The sequence below is a fragment of the Pollicipes pollicipes genome, unplaced genomic scaffold (assembly GCF_011947565.3).
Source record: "Pollicipes pollicipes isolate AB1234 unplaced genomic scaffold, Ppol_2.1 Scaffold_4881;HRSCAF=5763_pilon_pilon_pilon, whole genome shotgun sequence".
NCBI classification, from domain to species: domain Eukaryota; kingdom Metazoa; phylum Arthropoda; class Thecostraca; order Pollicipedomorpha; family Pollicipedidae; genus Pollicipes; species Pollicipes pollicipes.
The window spans coordinates 50,576,168-50,601,733 of NW_023596576.1; the positions used below are offsets into that span (position 1 = coordinate 50,576,168).

A 25,566-nucleotide genomic window follows, 5' to 3' on the forward strand; every position below is an offset into this window, starting at 1 on the left:
CCCGCTGTCCGGGGAAGGCCGTCGCCGGGTTGATGGTGATGGCGATCCGACTGAGCGCCTGCGCCGCCTGCTTCTTGCCCTTGGCCGTGCCCTCCAGCGCCAGGCCGATCAGCGCGCGCGCGCCGCCCTGCTGCACCACAGTGCCGCGCAGCTGCTGGTGGCCGCACAGCGCGTTGAACACCCTGCCGGGGGTCACAGTCAGCTGAGACCGCCACGGCCCGCATCCTTCCGGCGATCATCGTCAGAGTGCGCGCCGTCTTATCCCTCCCGCTCAACCCGCTACGGGTGGGAGACTGGACGAAAGCAAGCCTCCATGGGTTCCGGCGTCCGGTTCTGTGCAGGACTTGGTTCAGGTCGCACAAGGTGTTTCGGAATATTTCATTTGATACGAATCGCGTGGTTGCTCAGGGACGGAACGCTGGCAAGGGTGGGATACCAGTAATTATATAGAGTGAAAGCTGTTTCAGAAACAAGAGAGACGGGCACTTCTCTACTAGAAACACAACAGCAGTTCACACAGCAACAGTTCATACAGCGGCAGTTCAAAGCCTACGGCACGGGAACACAGCGCGACGATGCTGCATCATTCGCAGCTGGTGTCCGTTCACTCAGCCGATCAACGCACTGCAACAGCGCTGAGCCGGGCAGGTAGGCTGTCGCGTGCGGAGGTCAGGGAAGCGAGCCACAAAAAGCTGGCATCAATCTCAGCGCCGTGAAAATCGACATACCTCGATAGGAAAAGACCGGCTAGCCGAGGCCATTTACGTATCAGCACGCCTTCCACATGCCCGAGTACACGTGTATGGTCACCGCACGACCATCACGCCCTCCACGCCACGCGTGCTTGGGAGGATTACCAGTCATATCATTCCAACTGCGTGATAACGCGTAGGCTGTTGATGAGGCCTGACCGAGGCCTCATCAACAGCCTCCGCATCTTGATCCTTCGCTGGCGACCAAAGGCCAACACGTCTGCTACAGTGGCGCGGGCGCGAACTGACCCGAGGTCAGACCCAAGAGTCGGCGTGCGGTGACCGCCCCCGTCAGCACAGTCACCGGCGCGCGGGCCCACCTGGCTATGAGCTCGCGGCTGTTCTGGCTCTCGGTCTTGGCGAGGGCCACCAGCGCCGACGTCACGCCCTCCTTGCACAGCACCTGGCGGCGGGCGGCCGGCGTGAGCGGGCGGTGGGTCCACGCCCGGCCGCCGAGACGGACCGGCAACACCCTCACAACGCCGGACTCGCACGGCGGAGTCACGTCGCCGACGCCCACCAATACGTGATACGCCGTAATGGCCTGTGACCGGAAGGAACATCGCAGACCGTTCACCGGTCGGCACACACGTCGGGAAACTGACACCACATTGCGGTCTAGAAAAAGAAGAGCAGACCGAACGTCTCTCCTCGAAGTTAACAACATTTCAAAAGGTCGCGCGAGGACTATGGGCTACAATGGAATTGAGGCCTTTTGAAAGTCTCCGAGACGGAAATTTTTGAACTATTAAATTCATTAAATTTCAACCTTGATAACCCATGCGGCCTGACTTGATCAGCAATTAGTTTTTCAATAATCGACATGCGACGGCAGTCGCCTGGCTGTCTGGAAAATTTGTTTGCAGTGATACAGGCAAAAACGATCTGGTGTAAGAAGCCGCAACAAAATGCGTCTCAAAAGAGCATCGTTTTTTTTGCAGACAACTTTATCATCAACGAAAGCCATAGCGGCGTAAGACCGAAATTATCCATGCGTGATTACGGACTTAACGGTGTGAATTCATAACCAGAGCTCACCTTCCCGCCACGGACTCCACAGATGCAAGGCGACTACAAACAGTGGCTTTGTTCTAGTCATTCTCCACCAGCTTCTGAAAACCAATCGCCTGATCCACATACAGAACGTAAGTCATCGTGTCCACGCCAACAAAGCACCGCACTCGTCGTCCCGCCTCTTGTGACGAGCACCCGGCCCAACCGTGCGGCGGCGGCGCACCTCGTGCCGCTTGGTGACGAAGTCCTCGTCGTCGAGCTCGTGCTCCTCGGGAATGTGCTGCTTAGCGAACTTGGCCAGCTCGATCATCTCCGGGATGACCTCCTGCGAGTCGTAGCTGTTGGTGAGGTTGACCAGCGTGGTGACGACGCCGTACACCACCGAGTGGTCGCCGGTCTGCCGGAGAGGGAAGGCGCCGTCGGTCAGAGCCGCGGGGGAGGACAGCGCTGGTCAGAGTCGCAGGGGAGGACAGCGTTGGTCAGAGTCGCAGGGGAGGACAGCGCTGGTCAGAGTCGCAGGGGAGGACAGCGCTGGTCAGAGTCGCAGGGGGAGGACAGCGTTGGTCAGAGTCGCAGGGGAGGACAGCGCTGGTCAGAGTCGCAGGGGAGGACAGCGCTGGTCAGAGTCGCAGGGGAGGACAGCGCTGGTCAGAGTCGCAGGGAGGACAGCGGTCAGAGTCGCAGGGGAGGACAGCGCTGGTCAGAGCGGCAGGGGAGGACGACGCCAGTTAGAGCGACAGGAGAGGACGACGCCAGTTAGAGCGGCAGGGGAGGACGTTGCTGGTCGGAGCCGGCCGCCACGGCCCGCCGTCCGCTAACGAATGACAAGGGCGCGCGTACATAGCCTCGGACATTAGGTAATGAAGAGGCCGTTTAAAGAAATTGATATTCGTTTGATTTGGCGGTTTAACCCTTAAACTATGCGAGTTGTTCACCTTCGACCTACAAGGAGAGGGCCGCAGATCCCCGCCCCACACCTAAGACCTAGATAATTAAGAACACCAGTCATGCGGAAAACAGCACTGGAACGTTTTCGTCAAACCACATCAGACAAACGTGTTTTAAAAGTGGTTAGTGTAACCTTAAGCCGTTCAACCAGGTCAAAATGGCCAAATCAACCCCTCGTATATATATATATATATATATATATATATATATATATATATATATATATATATATATATCTCTCTCTCTCTCTCTCTCTCTCTCTCTCTCTCTCTATCTATCTATATCTATATATATATATATATATATATATATATATCTATCTATATCTATATCTATATCTATCTATATATATATATATATATATATATATATATATATATCCCGTTATCTCAAGAACTAAACATTACATACGATGTGGAAGACGTCGTTGCAAATGCGCCGGAACACGAATCAGGCAAACACTAGGGGACAACACATGTGACCTGTGATGTCATGTTAGGTCACAGAGGTGGAACTGATTGTTGGATTAGCTCGTTCGGCTGCCTTAAGAACTACATAAGTCACATCAATGGAGAGAGCATGATCGACTCATATCAATGGGGAGAAAGGCCTTCTCAAGCCATAAGATACTTGTCATTAAGGTTGAAAACCCACGACTTTCAAACGGTCAAATCCGACTGCAAAGGTCAAAGTTTGACCCAGCCTGAGCTTGGATGACCTGACCCTGAAAAGCCACCAAAACGATACTAATGCACTTCAAAAGTTAAATAGATAAACAACGGAGACTCCAAACATCCTTGATGGGATGCGTTCCTGCGAATAGTAACCAATATTTGCCGCTTTCGTGCAAAACGTCACCGACATGACCCCAAGAAATCCACAAATCATCAACCGTTGAGGTCAGCAGCTTCACATTTTCACAAATTGTGTAAAAATGATGTTAGCGCAGGAACCCAAGTTTCAGCGACGTGCATAACTAATCAGAATGGGAAATCTGAGGGGACTCTGGTCTCCCCCTGTGAAGCGAGGATTAATCTGGTGACCTAGGATCCAGCTGACAACTGAGGAACATGCGCACGGATACGCACGGCTTGGGATTCGGAAGCACAGATATTTCTTCGCATGATAAAGAGGAGAATGCGCGATGCGGAAAAGGGACAGCTGATGGCAAAAAGGGGCCAATGCTAAAGACGGGGCACACGCCAGCTGGTTTGCAGACAGAAAACTTAATCCCCTTCATCAGTCACAGCGAAGTCCCAATAAATGCCCGTCACAGCCGTAGAACACCTGCCCGTTATCGGCGAACTACACTCCGACGATACAGCGTCCTCGCTATCTTCCATGCCGCTTTCTCCGCTCCATATTTTTACGCCAAGGTTACGCAAAAACACAATACCGTTTGCACTTATTCAGGTCTCAATACCCTGATTTGGTTACAGGACGATCGGAGAATGGAAGGGAACGAACAAAAATCAAGTATTAACGGTGCAAACGCGCAGAGCTGACGGGACCTGATCCGTAAGAGAGGTCCTCATGAGCTTGTCGACTTCCAATGAAACGCGAAGACCGCTGCCGGCCAGCGGCCCGTGCTAGGACAGCGGGTACGAGCCGCGCAAGCCCGCGATGGGGTCGGGCCACGCGCTGATCACACCGTGTTCTCAACCCCGGCCAAGCAGGGCGACGGTCCGTGAGATGCCATTTGCGGCGGCGGTGCGCGTCCCATCCTGCGCCCGCGGAGGCAAAAAGCGGCGCGCGCCACGCTGCCGACAGAGCGGCCGTCGCGTCCGCCGGCAAAAACGCGATTGGACGGAGAGCGGCACGTACCATCAGCCTTGGGAGCCGAGGACGCACCGACCTCTGCCCTGGAGCGGAACAGTACTCCGGCGGAGGCCCTGGGGCAGACGAGCGGGCGGGTCTCTCCGCCTCGGAGCAGGGCGGCCGCTCTTGCGCGGTTCCTGCCGGCCGGGCCACTGACGGGCACTCCCATCATGGGGAAATGGACGCCCTCTGATCTGGGCGACCCATACGGGCCAGTTCAGTCGTGGACTCCTTGCACTAGAGAGGACAATCCTGACCTATTCGACCGCTAGGGATCTGGTTCATCCGCCCTCTTCTCCTCTAACCCCGTTTCATCGTTCACCTCTCGTTACCAAGCCTCTGCCGCATCCGTCCGTCGGCCTCACGGCAGCTTTGATTGGCGATCCCGCCCGGGCGGCAGCAGCCAGGCCGCCGCACAGAGAGGCCTCGTTTGGGTTCCCTGCGCATATCCAGCTTCCATGTCAGATGTATGTCGGGACAGCGGCGCAGCCTTAAGCCACCCCTACCCCCCCCCCCCCCCTCCCGTCATCCCCTGGCACTGAAAGGGTCGGTGGTGGCCGGAACAGCCAGAACGTCACCAGGGTCTAATAGACTCCCGTGGGATAGCCGTTTGCCTCGCCTGGGTCAGGCGAGGGCACTCACTGGTCCCGGCTACCTAACACACTGGAGCCACGCCAAGAGCAACGTCGGGTAGTTCGCGCAATACTGCACCATCTAACCGAACTAAGGGCTCTGAAGCCACAAAAGCTTGTCAGCGAAGCAGACGGGTTACAGCGTACTCCGCCCTTCCTACATGGGCTTGAATCCATCACAATGTCTGGGTGTGCGCGTGAGTGGGTGTTGGCAGAATTCACCTGGCAGCAGCAGCCCACGTCGTCCATTTACCTGGCAATAACGTTCCCAACAGCCCTGCCACAAGCAGGCATCAGTGAAAGTAAGCCCACGACATCTTTAAACATGCCAGAGGTGTCGAGCTTCGGCAGTTCTTCGACTATCGTGACACAGTTCTGTAGATAGATACCAGATGGGAGAATCGAGGTGGATGTTAGCATGCAAGTCCATGCCGTTGATGCATCCCGCAGCATATCAATCTCAAAGGATTGCTTTCGTGAGATAACTTGCGGGCGAAAAACCCGCATTTTGTGCGCGGCTGACGCAAAAACGTCCATTCATAATAACTACATCCCAGCCACTTGCTGTCCGTTACTCAATGTAGTGCCCTCCCCAAAGCCTTTCACAATTCAAGTCAACGGACACCTGTCGCGACGGGGTGAAGGACACTTAAGATGATAGTTTACACGCTGACAGACAGCATAGGACGGGGGTTAGATGTCACTCATGTACACAGAAATGACGAATTGATACGGAGTGCACACTGGAAGTGTAGTAAACTTAATGCCCACCGAACGCGCTGTCCTTAAGCAATTAATCGGGCGTTATCATGCAAAACCGTGATTTCAACACTGCGCTTTCGGGTAATAGGCGTGCCAAAAGGGGCTTCTATTTTGTGTTTTCCCAAAAACGTGCAAAAATTTAAATTTTCCTGCCGCCTACCCCTATGCATTCTACACTTATCCTGTAGTTTTGAATGACATGAAAAACAGTAAGTTCTAATTTACGAATAAAGCATTTTCAAAAGTGTTATAAATTGTAGCCGGCAACAATATTCCAACTTGCATCTTAAAACAAATTTCAAATTGCAGCTTGCCATGATAAATTCGGCGAGATATCACAGAGCCTAGCACAGCACATCTCACAACGATTCTGTTGAGATATTACTAAACTTTTTACGCATCGATCCGAGGAAGACAAAAGCGGACAAGCAATGCATTTGAAACAATAAACTCTATAAGTAAAACCCACTATATGCAATCCATGCCACGGTACATGCTCCTGCTCGTTTCAAAGTAAGCAGAACATTCAGGGCAAAAGGGATACGGAACGCATCCCAGGTAAGTCACAGCAGGTTACGTATTTAACTCAAGCTTATTGTTTCATAGTTGCGATCCATGTGCGATGATGTTGATAGCGATCAGACCTACACCAACTGTTCAGACTTCCATTACCGGACAAGCCGGAACAAACGGACGTAGCTCGTGACCGAGCCCACTGCTGACTAACGCACAGAGAATGAAAAACAACATCATCCGAAGCCGGAACACCAATCCCAGATGTCAGACCCATCTGTCATCGGCCGGTGCCGTAATCGTTTCTCATGTTACCGTATGACGCACCCGGCATAACTCAGTCGCCATCGCTGTTAATCCTACGACTCGCATATCCGCCATAAGTCACCCATAACAACATTGCTCGCCAATGATGCGCATCGGTCTGCATCGCATCGGTCTGCAAGCTCGCAGACCGGCCCACATCAAAGCGGGCCACTTCATCTGCACGCACAAGAGGCTGTCGTTTCTACGCTGAATGGCATTCCCCGCAGCAGCCAATAATGCACGATAGGCTGGCCGTCTGACAGACAGGCAAACAAGCAGAGCTGGCTCGCGGACTGGCACATCCATCAGCCGGTGTTCTCCTCACTCATCACGAAAGACGGGAGGGGAGGGGAGGAGGCGACGTGCGCGAGACGCGGCGCACACGCGGCCGCACACCGAGACTCGGGGCAGCGCGCGGCCGCGCCTGGCACAACTGCGGACCGACGGGATAGACACAGCGGTGCACACTCAGCCGCACACCGAGACACAGGCAGCACAAGGCCGCACACCAAGACACGGGACAGCACGCGGTCACACACCGAGACACAGGCAGCACACGGTCGCACGCGGAGACTCGGGACGGCGCGCGGCCACACACCGAGACACGGGACAGCACGCGGTCACACACCGAGACACAGGGAGCACACGGTCGCACGCGGAGACTCGGGACAGCGCGCGGTCACACACGGAGACACGGAACAGCACACGGCCGCACACAGAGACAGGGGACAGCGCGCGGCCGCACACCGAGACACAGAACAGCACACGGCCGCACATCGAGACACGGGACAGCACGCGGCTGCGCCTGGCACAACTGTAAACGGACGGCACGGACACATCGGCGAAGCACGAAGTACCACAAGAAGCGGTTGCGCATGACACAACAGCCAAGAGCCGAGTTGGAACAAAAGCACGGGTGGCAAATTGAAGGGCGTGGGGCGCGAAGGGTCGCCAAAGCTCTCAAGGCTCTCGAAAAAAAACTGACACCAACCCTATGACGCTGCACGGGAGGACCTAGCTAACGCAACCGAACCTATTACGACTTTGGAAAAGAATCAACGCTCATACTTCGACGTTGTGTCGAGAGGAATCAACTTAAAACCGACTTGATCACTCAACTCTTTACGAGTACCGTGGCCTTTGAGTGGCAGAACTTCACGCATGTTAGTAATGGCTGTCATGTGAAGTCAGCCATCACTAACATGTGTGAAGTTTGAGCCCGCTCGGGTGGGGGTCGAATTGACCCCCACCCGAGCGCGTGTGAAAGGGAATGATCCGCAATTAAAGACGTTGCAACAGGCATCAGATGTGATGAAACAAGCTCACTTATAACTATTGGTACATTTCTAAGTAGACAAGACTGCTTTAGACAGCGCAACCCTCTGTTCAGCATATATGCTCCTCAATACGCCACGTTTGGTTATGTCATCGTACCTTGCACGACACTGACTGAGAGAAAATTGGCCGCCGTTATGTCCAGAAATGCTGCTCTCGAACGGCAGATATGAACGACGCAGTTTTTCTTCAACGTCCTCATACTTTGGACGTAAAATGTCATGTGAAGTCACCTTGAGCATGCATATCATGTGAAGCCACCTTGGACACGGATGTCAAGTGAAGCCACCTTGAACATGCATGTCACGTAAAATCACTTTGAGCATGGAACTTATGTGAAGTCGCTTTGAAACATGCATGTCACCAGTGATACTACAGACAAATGACAACTGCGGTTCACGTAGGGTCGAAGGAGGGCCAGATGCTCTGAACGAACAGCTTCGTGAACTATTTGACGCCCATCCGGTGGGTCGGGATCGTGAGTTCTTCAAGAGATAGTAAGACAGCTCGCAGCCAACCTACGCCACCCACCGCATCCGGTGGTATCCGGAGAATGTTTGATGCATCGCGGGTTTAGATGTGATCAACAGGGGGATGATCCATATGGTGACAATCTTGAAGCAGAACCGGTTCCTGGGCTACGCACAATGAGGCGTTCGTACTTCCTAGCCCCCCCCCCCCCCCCCGGTGACAAAACGGGTTATGCACTGCCGTATCTGGGAATATATATATATATATATATATATATATATATATATATATATATATATGTATACAGAAAATAATAGCTCATTTTCTCGTTAGTATTATAGATGAAAACACTAAAAAGTTGTTTTTTTCGGCCGACTAGTAGATTATGCGAGGAAGAAAACTCAGAGCCCACCCAGTATACAACTACGGACATTTGGGCGCAATACAATTTTGTTCCTTCGAGTCAACTCTCACCCAAAATAAAGTCGCGCCTTGTTTTTCTGCCGGGTCATCTCACGGATGCCGCGAAGCAAGGCGAGCCGGCTGCCCTCGCCGGCCGGCGCCCGTTCGCTGACGGCGCGCCCGGCCCGGCGCCGGCGCCGGGCCGGCCCCGGTCAGGCCGGGTATAAGGGGCGACCCGGCGCAGAGCAGGCACCAGTCGACCGGCAGACCGTCCCACGCTGCACACCGTCCCCGTTCTCCCCGACCGAGCTAACATGCAGACGGTGAGATGGCCCAGACGGTGAGATGAGTCCGCGGACGGCTCGGCTGGCCCGCGGACCAGCTGGGGAGGGGGACGAGGGCAGTCTGCGGGGCGCAGGCCGGGCGGCGGGCGCGGAGAGCGCAGCATGTGGCCGAGTACAACGCCTGTTAGACATTGTACATTACCGGGGCGCAAAAAAGGGCATCCCCAAAATTAGTCCACCCATCGTAATAACAGCAGTACTGCAGAGCAATACTACGCGCAGCATAATGCACCAAAACGCGGGAAAATGCACTCCCCGGGATGTGTCAGGCGGCCCGGGCCGCTGTTGTTCCTGGGCTGTGCCAGGTTACCGGGGCCGGTGTTGCCCCCGAGCTGTGTCGGGTGGCTCTTCTCCTCGGGTTTTCCAGGCGGATGTCCATCGGGCTGTGTCAGGTGGCTGTTCTCCCTGGGGGTGTCAGGCGGCTGTCCGCCGAGGTGTGTTAGGCGTCTGCCCGCCGGGGTGTGTCAGGCGGCTGCCTACTAGGGCGTGTCAGGCGGCTGTCTGCCGGGCGGTGTCAGGCGGCTGCCCGCCAGGTTGTCAGGTCATTACTGTCCGTCCGTCAGGGTGTCAGACGGCTGTTGTCCGTCCGCCAGGTAGATGTTGGGGTGTGTCAGGTAGATGTTGTTCGCCGGTCAGGGTATGTTACGCCCCCGTCCGCCCCCCAGCTGGTGCTATGCTGTCTGGTGGCGGCGGCGGCCGCCGCACCGCAGCAGTTCCTGCAGAACAACCGGCTGGTGTCGGTCGGCCAGCCAGAGGTGCGCATTCTGAGTCAGCGCTTCGACACCGACCAGGAGGGCAACTACGAGTACGCCTACGAACAGGACAACGGCCAGAAGGTACGTGTCGCGAATGGGCAGCGAACAGCCCGTCCAGTTCTTTTCCCGGCCCGCCACCGTGACGGCAAGGGACGGGCGCTCGTGACCGGGCAGGCAGGGGGTTTGGCTGTTGGTGCGAGGTGGGCCCCATCGTAGATTTGAGTGGGTGGGTGGCGCGTCCGAACACGGACAGGATAGGCACGTCGAACATCCTGCGGGGAATAGCTTGTCCCCAGAGAAGGGAGTGAAGCGCCCCTTTGTAGCCTGACGTGCTCATTACGACCGTGGCAAGGATAGTGACAAACTGCACAGACGTTGAAACCGTTCACATCAATCGCGTGCTAAACAGCTAAGGAGACGGGGCACGGCCAGGAGATAGTCGCAGCACAAGAGCCGTGTCTGCCAAGCCTTGTTACTACCTCAGCCTGCCTAAACTAGAACAGCCCTCCCCGCGGTGCCGGCCTGTCTCATACCGGCCTCGTCCCAGTGCCGTGTCGGTCGCGCGGTCCCGGTCCCCACCTCACCGCCGCCACCACCACGTGCCCAATTGCCCGCACCTCCGGCCGCCAGATGGAGGAGGTGGGCCGAGTGCAGCCGGGCAGCCAGCCAGAGACCGGCACCATCACCATGGAGGGATCGTTCGAGTACGTCGGCGACGACGGCCAGACGTACCAGGTGGCGTACGTGTCGGACGAGGGCGGCTTCCAGCCGCGGGCGGCGCACCTGCCCGTGGCGCCGGCGCAGATCCCCGAGTACGCCCAGCTGCGGGCCGAGCACCCGGAGCTGTTCTGGGCCGAGAACGCCGGCGTGCGCATCGACGACCAGTTCAACCAGCGCTCGGGTCAGTTTGACGCGCGGCGCGGCGGCCAGCTCATCTTCTAGACAGCTGGCGGACCGGCCTCGCCGCGGCACGGCGGCGGAGGCCTCGCGATGGAGGGAGAGCAAGCACACCACGACAGCGCGGGCTGGCCAGCGGGCTGCGGAGGCTGGCACGGCTGCGTCGAAGCCGCCGTCGATGCTCCGACGTCTAGTTCGGTCACGCCCAGCGCAAGCGCAATCAGAAGCTTGTAGATGGGCAATCGGATGTTTGTGGGTGCCAGTTGGTGTAAGATGCATCGAAACGTGGGTTGACATATGTGCAAAAGGTACAGAATATATGGCCAGCCTTCACGTATCACGTCACACGGAGCGGGAACGCGAGCAGCGTAGACGCACGCCGACCGTCGCGTTCGCGGTGGGGTGGCCGAGGCAGGGCGGGTCGGCAGCGCGCACGGCACGCCCCAATATCGTCAACAATGAATCCTTCGTTATCGCCGTGCTGTACGTCCGCGGCACGCAGCGGTAGCGTACGCCCGCCCGAGGAAACGGGCGGTCCACGAGCGGCCGCAGCCGACCTCTCGTTCGGCATGTGTGCAGCACGCTGTAACCCGACGACAGCCGGCAGCGTGCGGCCGGCTGGTGCCTGCCCGCTTCGCCTGCCATTTGGTCATGCGCTGCAACACCGCAATATGATATTTTATCCGTAAAACTGGAGATATCAGTCCTGCTTGTTGCGTCCTAGAATGTAACACAATTAATTTTCAAGGTTTTCGACAAGCTTTAGGGCTCACTTGTCCATTCCGGACGGTCCGTGGTTTTACGTCTTTATGATGTTAGTTGTAATTGTTGAGTTGCAGTCCAGTCCGTGGTTCTACTCATTTGACATGCTAAATGTCATTACTGAGCTGCGGTCTTCTCCTATAAAAGAACGCCTCCAATCACCCCATGAAGAAGCTGTCAAAACGATTTTTATTTGCTCAATTCAACCTACAGAACCGAGGCATGCGACAGCTATTCTTTGTAACCTTGCCGTTCCCGATGACGTTACATGTCGTATTAACCCACATCACTGGGGAAGAAGCGTACACGAATGCCCGGGTCACGACAAATGTGCATAACAACACGGTGCCCGGCAGATCATTTAATCACGTCCACGTAGTCACGTGACATAACGATCAGAGCCGAACGAACAGCCCCAGGTCACTGACTGCCTTTTCCCGAAGTGGATCGAAACGACTTCGGACCCAGACTTTGCGGCGGGCGACATGTAATACTCAGCGTCCGGCTCCGGTTAGGTCGGCACGCCTCTACCGCGAGCCGGCGTCGGGGTGAGGCGCCCGGTGGAGCGCCGCGTGCTCGCCGGGTCCAAAACTGGCGGGAGTCCCTCCCCAGGCAGCAGGAGCGGGAATCGGGCATCTCGTGTTCCAGCTGCCGTGCCGGCTGACGGACCACTTCGCTTGTGACTGCCCCCTCCCCCTCCCCCTCCGGCGGGAAGCGGAAGCCATGCCTCGGGCACGGCATGCCGCCCTGGACGTGGCCACGCCTGGAACGTTACTGGGGCTCATTCCTATGTTGGTGTCATTCTATGTGGCAAAACATCCGATCAGATCAAAAGTACCGCGTCCGGATCCCATCGGCCCCAGTGCTGGTTACGACCACGGCTAGGGCCTCGGGAGATCTGATACGCGCTGGTGTAGCGTGTGTCCAGTGCAACCAGACGACCAAGAAAACTTGGCTTCAGCCATTTGGTTCGCATGTTTATAACGGGCATCAATCGTGAAAGAGAAGGTACCACTTGGAATGTGGTCAGTATTCAATAGTCAGTAAAGCTGCGGCGTACCCGTGGCCATATCATCGCCGCCCCTCTGTGACCGGCCCCGCCCCGACCCTGTCCTGAGCAGGCGCACATCCAACGCGCGGTCAACGCACATGACGGCGTTTGGTGTTCCTGCAGTGAGGCTGAATGACGCGTCGGCAACTTAACGAAACCGATCTTTAAGTGGCGACGGTGTGGTGAAACAACAAACTTACTCCCGCATTCGACAGGAGAGCCCGCGATGATCTACTGGAAGATGCGAAGACGGCGGAGTTTGCTTCTTTGAGTCGCGTTGATGGCGATTCCCAGACTTTAGGAGCATTGCTTACCAGTGATAAACAATCGTACGTGCGATTTTGACGCTAAAGCAGAACGACTGACCCAGATGCGTTGCTTGCACGCCAGCAACCCAACTTGATGGCTAAACGATGGTTTAGTCAGTTTCGCAATACTTTACACTCTATTGCACGAAAACCGAACACGAGTTTTCTTTTTTCGAAAAACGTCGCTCACCATTTTCTTCGATTTCCCAAACCGACGGGAGGCAGTAGAGGAGCCCAGGACAAAGATACAAGCCGTATTCTAGTAAGCTGATAAAAAATAACACTATGTTTGGCCGGCACGACATTGTTCCGTCAGCATACACGACGGAACTACCACAGTCCTTCACAGCCCGCAGAACGGGTGCGTTCAGAGCTTTCGGTTGTCAGGAAGGTTTGACAGTTCGTTTTACGACCCTCAGCTTCACGCCCAGCGCGGAGTCTGACCGCAGGACGGTACAGTGCACTAGCAGGATGGTCACACCTCCACCCAGAGCTGAGTCTGACCGGAGGACGGTACAGCGCACCAGCAGGATGGTCACACCTCCACCAAGAGCGGAGTCTGACCGGGGGACGGTACGGTACACCAGCGGGATGGTCACCTCCTCCCCCACCGCACAGTACGAAACGAAACGTACGACACACGAAATAAAAAAACGTACGACACACAAACGAAACGACAGTCGTACGAACGAAAACTCCAGCGACGTCACGACAGAGCAGTACGAGATAACCGCACCTCACCGAGTCCGGCACAACAGATGCCTTCGTGCTGCAGCACGTGCTCCCGGCATGCGCGGAGCACGAAGCATCTCGGAGCATGACACCCGACCGCGGCGCGTTCTAGCCGTCATATGGCGGCGCCGCCAGCTATGCGGTCGCGGTAGATGCGGTGCCCTTCGCCTGCTGTCACGCACGTACGACCCCAGCCTGAAGCGGCGGCGCAAAAACACCGAGGCCGTGCAGTGGAATATCATCTCTCAGTGCTGACAGCCGTGGCGCCGGGTGACGCGACGGCTCCACTCGACCGCAGTTGGCTCAGCTGACCGCGTGACCTTACCTGACCCGTCAGGTGATCGGCCCAGTTCGCGCAGCACCCCCTCCCTGCAGCACCCCCCCCCCCCCCCCCCCTAACGCAGAACGAGCGACACAGATAATCCTGCCGCCGTCCCACCATTGATGACCGCGGCGGATCGCCGGCGGTCAAGGTCACGCGCCTACGGCCCGGTCCGTCAGGGGTCACGCGCGCGGCCGACCGCTCCGCCAACCAGAGCGCCGCGGCGGTGACGTAACCGCCGGGAGCGCCACTCACAAGGCGCCGCGGGGAGGATCGTCCCCCTCTGCACTGACCGCCCCGCTGACCCAAGCACCGCCGCCCGCGCCAGGCAGCCTCACGCGTGTCTCGAGCGGCATTCGGATTCGATGCCTGCGGCATTCCCTGCCGTCGCCGAATAATCAATCCACGATGGCTCAGGCTGTAACATTACTTACGCATAATGTGGGCGACCAGGTCGGTTGGCACATGATATGGAGCCGCTTGACTTTAAAATGTTTGAAGAAGCCTACAGCTCAGCAGATGCGTACCATTTTTCGGACCCTGCAAGACAGCTGCATGGCAAGCACCTCTTGAGTTCATTCACCGCGAGCTGAAGAGACGTGCAGGCTGAAGCCCGAATCACTTCTTTTACTAAAGCCCGCGATGGGAATCTACCCGTGACTACGTTTGGTCTTTTATCTATTTACGAAACTTATCTTTTGCTTCTACAATGACCAGAACACAGCGAAGCACGTCTAAAGAATCACCCCTGAAACTTCATAATTCGTCGACTGTGCAACGCTGCCGGCGTGTGTTCGTCACCCCGTGTACAATTTTGAAGCAGCCCACCACCTGGCCGGTATTCTTCCGAGGGAGACTGACGCTGGCCTGGCCGAGGGCCGGCGAGGCCGGGGCTCACCTTGGCCAGCCCGAGCATGGCCTGCAGGGAGGCCCGGTCTTCGATCAGCTTCTCCTTCACCTCGGCGTCCAGCGTCAGGTACGACAGGCCCTCGGTCGCCCACTTGCGCAGGTCCTTGTCCTTGGCCGGGTTGATCAGGAACCTGACGGCGGAGACGACGGCGATAAACGGACACGTCGGCGCCGAGGGCGCAGCGAGTCAGGCCCAAGCCGGGTATCCACGCAAACCAGACACAAAACAACGCAGATTGCGCTCGACTAGCTCAGACAGCACAACATCCGCGGACGTCATGAAGAATGCATGCCGTCCGGCTCGGTCTGGTCGTCTGGTGACGGCCGGACGGCGAGGAATCTGTGTGACGTCCGCAGATTCCATACCGGACGTGTAGCGTCTTTTCCGCGTGCTCAGCCACCCTGAAGCGGCTGTGTTGTAAGCTAGAACTGCCAGTTTTTGTGACAATGATAACCCTTCCGGCCACGCAGCGCAAATCTGAAATCCCACGCCGTCCCGCGAAATCATGTAAAAAAACCCGCGCTGACTGGCTAGTCGTACTTTTCGTCCCAAGCTAGAAACAGGTGATAAATACGAGATGAAATCTGAAATACCAACAAGTTAGAAATGGTGTTAAAAAGTGGCGTCAGTGCTGCAAACGGTACATACACCACGTAATCCCATGTAGGTTTTACACCGTAACGCTCTGATACCCTCCGCTTGTCCCAGGAGGGCAACAAACGCAGGGGACATCCTAACTTTGAACCGACTCAGCCGGAGTTTGCTCGATGGATGGTGCCACATTCTATCTCATAATCTGTCGATTATCCTCGATTCGAAGGCAGTATGTACAAAACCTTCCCATGGTCAACATCCCAAAGAAGACAAAAGCCCAATTCTTATAATCCTAGTAATACTTGAATGGAGCCAAAATAGCGGGCGACAACTGGCGCACGGCAACGCACTATAACCATTTAATGCATCTCCGGAAATTCAACACCGTTGGCTACACACATCCAGACTTTTCCATCACCAAAAAACCGCTGTTTTCACAGGTGGGCAATCGTAATGGCGACCCGGCAGAAGCAGCATACCGGGACGACAGCGAGTCGCGCGTCACGCCGGGTCGTCCCGAATTCGGCCGGCCCCCGTCTCTCGCCTACGGCAGGCTGCTCCGAGCTCGGCCGGTGATCGTCTCTCGCCTACGGCAGGCTGCTCCGAGCTCGGCCGGTGATCGTCTCTCGCCTACGGCAGGCTGCCCCGAGCTCGGCCGGTGATCGTCTCTCGCCTACGGCAGGCTGCCCCGAGCTCGGCCGGCCCCCGTCTCTCGCCTACGGCAGGCTGCTCCGAGCTCGGCCGGTGATCGTCTCTCGCCTACGGCAGGCTGCTCCGAGCTCGGCCGGTGATCGTCTCTCACTTACGGCAGGCTGCTCCGAGCTCGGCCGGTGATCGTCTCTCGCCTACGGCAGGCTGCTCCGAGCTCGGCCGGTGATCGCCTCTCACCTGCGGCAGGCTGCCCTGAGCTCGGCCGGTGATCGTCTCCCTGCGGCAGGCTGCCCCGCGATCGGCCGGTGATCGTCTCACCTAGGCTGGCTGGCCCGAGCTGCCCCGAGCTCGGCCGTGATCGTCTCTCTCGCCTACGGCAGGCTGCCCCGAGCTACGGCCCGGCGATCGTCTCTCGCTTACGGCAGGCTGCCCCGAGCTCGGCCGGTTGATCGTCTCTCACCCTACAGCAGGCTGCTCCGAGCTCGGCCGGCGATCGTCTCTCGCTTACGGCAGGCTGCCCCGAGCTCGGCCGGCGATCGTCTCTCGCTTACGGCAGGCTGCCCCGAGCTCGGCCGGCGATCGTCTCTCGCTTACGCAGGCTGCTCCGAGCTCGGCCGGCGATCGTCTCTCGCTTACGGCAGGCTGCCCCGAGCTCGGCCGGTGATCGTCCATCTCACCTACAGCAGGCTGCTCCGAGCTCGGCCGGCGATCGTCTCTCGCTTACGGCAGGCTGCCCCGAGCTCGGCCGGCGATCGGCTCTCGCTTACGGCAGGGCTGCCCCGAGCTCGGCCGGTGATCGTCTCTCGCCTACGGCAGGCTGCCCCGAGCTCGGCCGGCCCCCGTCTCTCGCCTACGGCAGGCTGCTCCGAGCTCGGCCGGCCCCCGTCTCTCGCCTACGGCAGGCTGCTCCGAGCTCGGCCGGCCCCCGTCTCTCGCCTACGGCAGGCTGCTCCGAGCTCGGCCGGTGATCGTCTCTCACCTGCGGCAGGCTGCCCCGAGCTCGGCCGGCGATCGTCTCTCACCTACGGCAGGCTGCTCCGAGCTCGGCCGGTGATCGCCTCTCACCTGCGGCAGGCTGCCCTGGGCTCGGCCGGTGATCGTCTCTCGCCTACGACAGGCTGCCCCGAGCTCGGCCGGTGATCGTCTCTCACCTACGGCAGGCTGCCCGAGCTCGGCCGGCGATCGTCTCTCACCTACGGCAGGCTGCTCCGAGCTCGGCCGGTGATCGCCTCTCACCTGCGGCAGGCTGCCCTGGGCTCGGCCGGTGATCGTCTCTCGCCTACGACAGGCTGCCCCGAGCTCGGCCGGTGATCGTCTCTCACCTACGGCAGGCTGCCCCGAGCTCGGCCGGCGATCGTCTCTCACCTACGGCAGGCTGCTCCGAGCTCGGCCGGTGATCGCCTCTCGCTTACGGCAGGCTGCTCCGAGCTCGGCCGGTGATCGCCTCTCACCTGCGGCAGGCTGCTCCGAGCTCGGCCGGTGATCGTCTCTCGCCTACGGCAGGCTGCCCCGAGCTCGGCCGGTGATCGTCTCTCAGCTACGGCAGGCTGCTCCGAGCTCGGCCGGTGATCGTCTCTCGCCTACGGGAGGCTGCTCCGAGCTCGGCCGGTGATCGTCTCTCACCTACGGCAGGCTGCTCCGAGCTCGGCCGGTGATCGTCTCTCACCTGCGGCAGGCTGCCCTGAGCTCGGCCGGCGATCGTCTCTCACCTGCGGCAGGCTGCCCCGAGATCGGCCGGTGATCGTCTCTCACCTACGGCAGGCTGCCCCGAGCTCGGCCGGTGATCGTCTCTCACCTACGGCAGGCTGCCCCGAGCTCGGCCGGTGATCGTCTCTCACCTGCGGCAGGCTGCCCCGAGCTCGGCCGGTGATCGTCTCTCACCTGCGGCAGGCTGCCCCGAGCTCGGCCGGTGATCGTCTCTCACCTACGGCAGGTCGTCCAGAGCTCGGCCGGCTCTCATCTCTCACCTGCGGCAGGCCTCGGCCAGCTTCATGGTGCTGCCATCTGCGAAGGGCCGGATGAGCGCGTCGGTACCTCCGAGCGAGCCGACCTTGCAGAGGCCGACCAGCGCGCGCACGCGGATGCCGTCGTCCTTCGACTGGTACAGCCGCTTCAGGATGTCCACGCCCTGCGTCAGGATGCTCTTGCACTTGTCCTTCTTGGAGGCGGCCGCGATGAGCGCCTCACATGCCACGCGCTGCGGCAGGGAGCGGGCGGCGTCAGGGCAGCTGCACCACGACCGCCCACACGTACCATCGCTGCGAACGAAGCTACGCCGCCCGGCTCGTACGTCACGCGGTCGCCCCAGCTTTCACACACAACTGGATCCGTGACGTCATTCCGCTTCAACACGTTACACAACTATTTTTCCGCTCAGACAAACCGTCACAGGAGTGATCCTGCCCCGGATAGCACAGGCTCTACACGATCCGATGACCTGGTGAAACCCTAGGCGCCTCAATAGACAGGGCGCCCCTTCCTCGGCGGGTACGGATGGGGCCCATCTCCCCGCGAGTCCTGAGGAGCTCCCTCCCCAGCGGGCCCTGAGGAGATCCCTACTCGGTGGGCCCTGGTGAAGCCCCTCCTCGGTGGGTCCTGGTGCAGCCCCCTCCACCGGCGAGCCCAAGTGGAGCCCGCTCCTCCGGCGGGCCCTGGTGGAGCTCGCTCTTCCGGTGGGCCCTAGCGGAGTCCCCTACCCCGCTGGGCCCTGGTGAAGCCCCTCTCCGGTGGGCCCTGGTGGAGCTCCCTCCTCGGCGGGCCCTGGTGGAGATACTCCCCCCCCCCTCCCCCCCCCAGCGGGCCCTGATGGAGCCTGTGCGGCGCCCACCTGCTGCAGAAGGTCGTCCGTGTTGGCCATGACCAGCATCATCTCGAGGATGCCCTCCTTCGCCAGCATCTTGTTGCCGAGGTCGAGCGGGCCCAGCAGGAGGCAGGTGATGGCCGCCGTCACGCGCACCTTGCCCTCGATCTCTGGCGTGATCAGCTTCGACCTGAAGCGCGGAGCGACGCGCACACACCCGGTCACCGACGTGGCCACAGGCGCATCTGGGGGCACTGGGATGGGGTGGGGCTCCCAGCATACGTGGTCATTGTTCACCCACCACACGAGGAGGCAAGTCGTGCTAACACTGCTAGAACCCTTGAAACGCTTGGAAAATTACAGCAAGTGGTGGACTTATATCATTCTCAGGACAAGAAAATATGAGGGGATGGGTTTTCGGGCGCATCGACATACATACCTCCACTCGGGTACGCCACTTAAAGCCGACTACACGAATGATGTCGTAGCACACTGCTACAAATCTGAGATAACGTCTTATATGATCGCTCATACACCAAACGAAGAACAGCTTTTGAAGAACGTTGGCTCCACAAAGTCCGATAACGAACTGATAGCAGCACCCCAAACGGGAGCGGTCTCTCCGGACCCGCCGCAGCCCTCACTTGACAAAGTCGTCAACGGCATCGGCGAACTGCTCCTTGGCTTTGTCGTAGTACATGTCCTCGTACAGCTTGGAGAGGCACACGGCCACCGTGGTGCGGGTGGAGTCGGTGATGTCCATGGAGCTCTCGTGGCGATACCCCTCCATCTCGGAGGCCACCTCCATCAGACGCTGCACACCTGTGCAACAGCCGCAACTCCGGTCAAATAACGCCACGGCTGGCAGATAATGGCTCAATCTAAATAATTTGTCTGTACCTGATTGCTACCGACGACGCGGCGGCTATTTAGCGAATAGCAACGTGATTTGGGTATGTGGGCCTTATTCATTTGCGCCCATTTTAAAAGTTGACGAGTCTAGTGTCATCGTCGAAAATCTGCACACAGATCGGCCATGGTGGTCTGCACGGTCCGGGGTTACACCGGACAGCTTACACCACCGACCACTGCAGCAGTTCGACAAAGTCACTACGATGCAAACGGACTAGATCGATCATCGCTGAAAACCTGCCGACATCACACAAGTCACACACTGGATGTGCGTCCCGTATCGCGGACACCCGGGCCCCCCGAGCCAACACAGGGCTGCGGCTGGACGAAGGGGTCTTCGAGCCACTAGAGCCGCGGCCGGACACCTCGAGCCGACACAGGGCCACGGACGGACACCTCGAGCCAACGCAGGGCCACGGACGGACACCTCGAGCCGACACAGAGCCGCGGACGGACACCTAGGACCCTCGAGCAGATACAGAGCCGCGGACGGACACCTCGAGCCGACACAGAGCCGTGGCCGGACGCCTCGAGCCGACACAGGGTCGCGGACGGACACCTCGAGCCGACAGAGCCGAGGACGGACACCTAGGACCCTCGAGCCGACACAGAGCCGCGGACGGACACCTAGGACCCTCGATCAGATACAGAGCCGCGGACAGACATCTTGAGCCGAAACAGAGCCGCGGACGGACGCCTCGAACCGACACAGAGCCGCGGACGGACATCCAGGCTCCTCGGCTGCCGCTCCTCACCGCCAGCTTCGAGCAGCGCCGAGGACCAGTTGAGCGCCTGTATTGGGCAGTTCTTGAGCAGCAGCTCCAGCACGGCGTCCCGGCCGCGCGCCGACATCGCCCGCGAGTTGGTCGTCACCGCCAGCACGGCCATCACGGAGTCCACCTCACGCTTGTTCTCTGCAGCGGGGGAGACGCATCAGAGGACGCTGGTATGAAAGACTCCATACTGCACGTAATCTCTGCAGCAGGGGCAGACGCGTCGGAGGAGAGTAATGAAGGACTCCACCTCGTGGTTGTTAGCACGAGACGTGAGTCAGCCGAGGCGATCATGGTGGTGCCCCTGTGCCACATGGATGCAAACACATTTCATTGGATTACACAGCATCCCTTCTGATTCACGCCACCACTGCTCACAGCTTACAAATGGTCTCAGCTTATAAACCTATCAGTCCCGATCTCTGTGGGCCGCGAGTATGCTCGAGCACACTCGATAGGTTAACAGGCGATTTTTTATGGCGATCAGTGTACACAACTCCAGCCATGCCTCCACCCAGCCCCCCTTCCGAGCCGTTCCCCAGCCACGCCGCCACAGCGTACCCCTGAGCTTGTCGGCGTCGGCCTTCTTCTCGCCCTTGACGTCCATGCCGGCCAGCGTGCTGACGATGATCTGAAGCAGGTACTGGGCGGCGTTCACCCGGGAGCCGCTGTCGCTGTTGAGCAGCTGCACCAGCCAGGGCACGCCCAGCTCCCGCAGCAGGCGCTTACTCTGCCGGGGGGAGAGGGAGGGAGACGTCAGACGTCAGGAGAGAGGAACGTCAGCAGCAGCACCGGCCAGCGCCGACCGTGGTCAGGCGGGGGAGGCCGCCGACTGTGGGCGTCGGCGCTGCCATCTATCGGGCCTGTACTGCTCCCATCTGCTGCCACGCAGCGCGACGAGCGCGCGCCGAGATAGCACGCCGCCATCCACGTCTCCAGCCACCGCGCACGCCTTCATCGATGAGGGCGTCCAACGGCGCCCCCACTGAGCCGGCGGGTCCAGACGGCGGGTCCGGTGCTGACCAGTGCCTCGCTACCTAAACTTGCTGCCTGACAGCCCCAGACGGTGGGTCCAGTACTGACCCGCGCCTCTCTGCCTGGCGGCCCCAGACGGCGGGTCCAGTACTGACCCGTGCCCCGCTGCCTGACCTCGCTGCCTGACAGCCCCAGACGGTGGGTCCAGTACTGACCCGCGCCTCTCTGCCCTGGCGGCCCCAGACGGCGGGTCCAGTACTGACCCGTGCCTCGCTGCCTGACAGTCCCAGACGGCGGGTCCGGTGCTGACCCGTGCCTCGCCGCCTGACCTCGCTGCCTGACAGCCCCAGACGGCGGGTACAGTACTGACCTGTGCCTCGCTGCCTGACAGTCCCAGACGGCGGGTCCAGTACTGACCCGTGCCTCGCTGCCTGACAGTCCCAGACGGCGGGTCCAGTACTGACCCGTGCCTCGCTGCCTGACAGCCCCAGACGGCGGGTCCGGTGCTGACCCGTGCCTCGCTGCCTGACCTCGCTGCCTGACAGCCCCAGACGGCGGGTCCAGTACTGACCCGTGCCTCGCTGCCTGACAGCCCCAGACGGCGGGTCCAATGCTGAGCCGAGCCTCGCTGCCTGACAGCCCCAGACGGCGGGTCCAGTACTGACCCGTGCCTCGCTGTCTGACAGCCCCTGACGGCGGGTCCAGTACTGACCCGCGCCCCTCTACCTCACAGCCCCACACGGAGGGTCTGGTACTGACCCGCGCCTCGCTGTCGACGCACAGCTGTCCCAGCACGCGGATGCAGGACACCGCGATCTCCTCGTTCGTCTCGATCTTCAGCTGGTTCATAATTCTGACGTGGACATCCTCCGACATCAGCACCTCCGCACCTGGCCGTGGAATGAAGCAGCTGTCGATGGCGAAGGGCCACTCACGTGCACAGAGGCCGGCACTATGACGTCACAGTCCAGCGTTCTCAGGCTGCTCAGAAATAGCACAAGAGGCACTTCAATATGGGACAATGAAGAGTAAAAGCACTCTGTCTGTTCTCACCTGATCTTTCTTTGGCCAGGACCAGCATGTTGTTTGCAGAATCTTCTCTCTTTTGCTTCTCCTGTGTAATATCAAACACATACTTGTATGTGTTCTGTACCTTATTTGTTATTTGAGCACTCTCCTCCATCTGTGAAATAAAAGAGCGGTGAATGAGAACCAACGTACAAGTCAGGTGTCAACATAATAAATCACGCGGCTAGAGCACAGGCTTTGCCGGGGCAATGCCTGCTTACTCATTTTTTGCCACCATAGAGACTAATTTCCTTACTGTCGCACCTACCATATACACGGAGAGAATAAAAACGTGTCTCAGAGACGTACATACTAATACGTTAGAGCCCGTTTTTTATTGAGCAAATGCATTAGCGCACCCATGGATACTTAAGCAGCCGTACCACAAAGGAGTCATTTCAATCGCTCTGTTTGGTACTTGGACTTCAACCACCCCCTTCGTGCATTAAAAACATGACTGTGCCCAAACCGAATAAAACAGAATCTTGCATGCAGCTTGGTCAAGGACACTCTATTATATGCAGGTCAGTGCCTACATGGGTGTAACATCCATCACCTGCAACCATGAGATGTTTGAAGGGTCAGCTATAATAGACTCATCAGACAAAGGCATCAATGCGTCACCTGGACTGCACCGCATCCATCGAAACAAGCCGATTTAACACCTGCCTACCATACTGCACAGCATGACCTGGATGTACTGTGCCAGCCAGCTCAGCCTGCTGACCTGTTTCTGCACGGCCTTGTGCAGGCGCGCCAGTAGTGGCTGCACATCCCTGCTGTCAGGCTGCTGGTTGTGCAGGTGGCGGGCATCCCTGTAGGCCTCCTGGACGCGACCGAGCGCCTCCAGCGCCTGGCAGCGCCGGTACAGCGCCTTTGGCTCGTAAGGCGACTGCTCCAGCACTGCAGCAGTGCGGCCGTCAGCCCAGCCCAGCTTGGCGGAACGCGGGTGACAAGGGGATGCAGAGAGGTGGACTGCCCCATCATCAAGGATCACAAGGGGGGCTGCAGTCATGAGCATACAGGCAGGCTATAGCCCATTTTCTTGTACTGCTTAAAGCAAACTCATACCACGATGTTATCCATGTATCATTTTTTGGATGACCTTTGTTTGCTACAGTTGAAAATCATGGGGGGAGGGGGGACAAAAGGGATGAACTGAAATTGGACCCAAACATAGATCTGCTAGCAAAGACCAAGCCTAGTATCCAGCTGCTTCACATCACCTGTGACCCTGGCTTGACCTAGCTGGTAAGTGCTAAATGCTTAAATGAAGATCTTAGATGAATATTTTTAGGCTAAGGCATGTCTAGCTTTTCAAGCTCATAAGAAAAGGCTACACTACAAAATTTTCAATTCCAATGGATTAAAGCTACATTTTAAGCATGGCAAAATAATAACAGATCATCCACCAGTAAATTGGAAGGAAAGCAAGACAACCCATTCTGACCACATGGTTACCTTCTGTGCAGTCACTGATAGCAGCTTCATAATTTTCTTTCTTCAGATGTACAGCTGCTCTGTTCTTCAGGAAAACTGGGCGGTCCTTATCTTCATGTGTACTTAATTCTATGGCCTTGGTATAGCTTGCCAAAGCTCCATCAAAGTCTCCTTCCTGAAACACATGGAAATCACACCATCTGAGGGCCAGGTCATGTTCATGCACACCATAACGATATCCTGATTTGAGACCGCAAATGCCCTGGAGACAGTGTGTCAATATTTGGCGGCCTGGATGGCAGAGACATCAAGACACATATCAGCAACAAAGACATACACAATTAAAATACAGTTATATGAATAGGTTGTTTAATAGGTAATAGGTTATGGTCTTTCACCCTGGAATGGCAGTTACCTTAAACAGCTTATTCCCTTCTTCTTTATATTGTTGAGGCAACATTATTTCACCCATCTCCTGTGAATGGCATAAGAATACAGCTTAACAGCACAGCAATGAAAAACTTGATCATTATATAACAATAAATAGACAATTTTTTGCATTTCAAGCACACAACTCATAACAAAAGTACACCATGACAGGATATTTATGCATTAACCCGTATAGTACTATATATTTAATGGATCACTTGAAGACTGCACCAACCACAAGTGTTCAAAAATTATTTCTCTAGAACGACAGAAAAACATTAATTGCACCTGATACATACTCTGAGTCCTGACAGCAAACCGGCACGCGGCTCCCGTCCTAAATGTCGGGTCTTGATGACAAACCAACACGCAGTGTCTATGTCCTTCCCTGCCCCAAGCGTAACACCACAAAGTCAACTGCCTTGTCAACTGCGATCCTGGGCCTACCGCCAGACGTTTGGTACCCAGAAAACTAGGGCATCCAGAACCCTCCCGAATCCCACACCCCGAGACTGTAAATAGACGATTCTCCGGTTTCTTCCCGCTAGTCAAGGCCGCATAAAAGAGGTGAGACCGCCCAACCATCTCTTGCTTAATCTTAGCGTGACGTCAGTGGCGCCAATATTTCAATGCACGTTGGGATGCTAGGTGCCGGACGTCACGCTGAGGGGCAACGGGAAAGAAACGCAGTTTCGTTAACTGTTTTGGGGTGCTTAAAAGTGAAAAAATGACTCAACATGCTCCCAAAATATAACAAGGTTTCTCCTCGGACTTTGACCACTTTCTTCCCAAAGTTGGGAGAGCGGGCTGAGGGCCAAGTTGCGGAGAGAGGGCTGAAGCCCCCAACTGAAAGGCAAACTACACCCCTGCAAGCAGAACATCATTGTGTA

General features: G+C 57.6%; 2 protein-coding genes across 2 annotated transcripts in view; one reads left to right on the top strand and one right to left on the bottom strand.

Annotated features, from left to right (window-relative positions):
* unc-45 (unc-45 myosin chaperone) overlaps positions 1–25,181 on the bottom strand; it is a 28,613-nt gene extending 3,432 nt beyond the window's left edge. Inside the window, exons 1-15 of the mRNA XM_037222957.1 lie at positions 24,976–25,181; positions 24,663–24,722; positions 24,269–24,422; positions 23,535–23,710; positions 22,793–22,922; positions 22,499–22,629; positions 21,326–21,494; positions 20,747–20,905; positions 19,724–19,901; positions 19,107–19,269; positions 18,247–18,476; positions 15,023–15,164; positions 1,990–2,163; positions 1,073–1,155; positions 2–182 (exon numbers count right to left, since the gene is read on the bottom strand). Coding sequence (XP_037078852.1) covers positions 2–182; positions 1,073–1,155; positions 1,990–2,163; positions 15,023–15,164; positions 18,247–18,476; positions 19,107–19,269; positions 19,724–19,901; positions 20,747–20,905; positions 21,326–21,494; positions 22,499–22,629; positions 22,793–22,922; positions 23,535–23,710; positions 24,269–24,422; positions 24,663–24,719 — 2,127 coding nt within the window. The 5' untranslated portion in view covers positions 24,720–24,722; positions 24,976–25,181. The remainder of the gene's footprint in view (position 1; positions 183–1,072; positions 1,156–1,989; positions 2,164–15,022; positions 15,165–18,246; positions 18,477–19,106; positions 19,270–19,723; positions 19,902–20,746; positions 20,906–21,325; positions 21,495–22,498; positions 22,630–22,792; positions 22,923–23,534; positions 23,711–24,268; positions 24,423–24,662; positions 24,723–24,975) is intronic.
* On the top strand, positions 9,166–11,282 carry LOC119099868 (cuticle protein CP14.6). Its single transcript, XM_037222958.1, has 3 exons — positions 9,166–9,276; positions 9,963–10,133; positions 10,683–11,282. Exons 1-3 carry the CDS (start codon positions 9,268–9,270, stop codon positions 10,992–10,994), a joined length of 492 nt encoding a protein of 163 aa, XP_037078853.1. The 5' UTR covers positions 9,166–9,267; the 3' UTR covers positions 10,995–11,282.
* Positions 25,182–25,566: the final 385 nt, after the last annotated feature.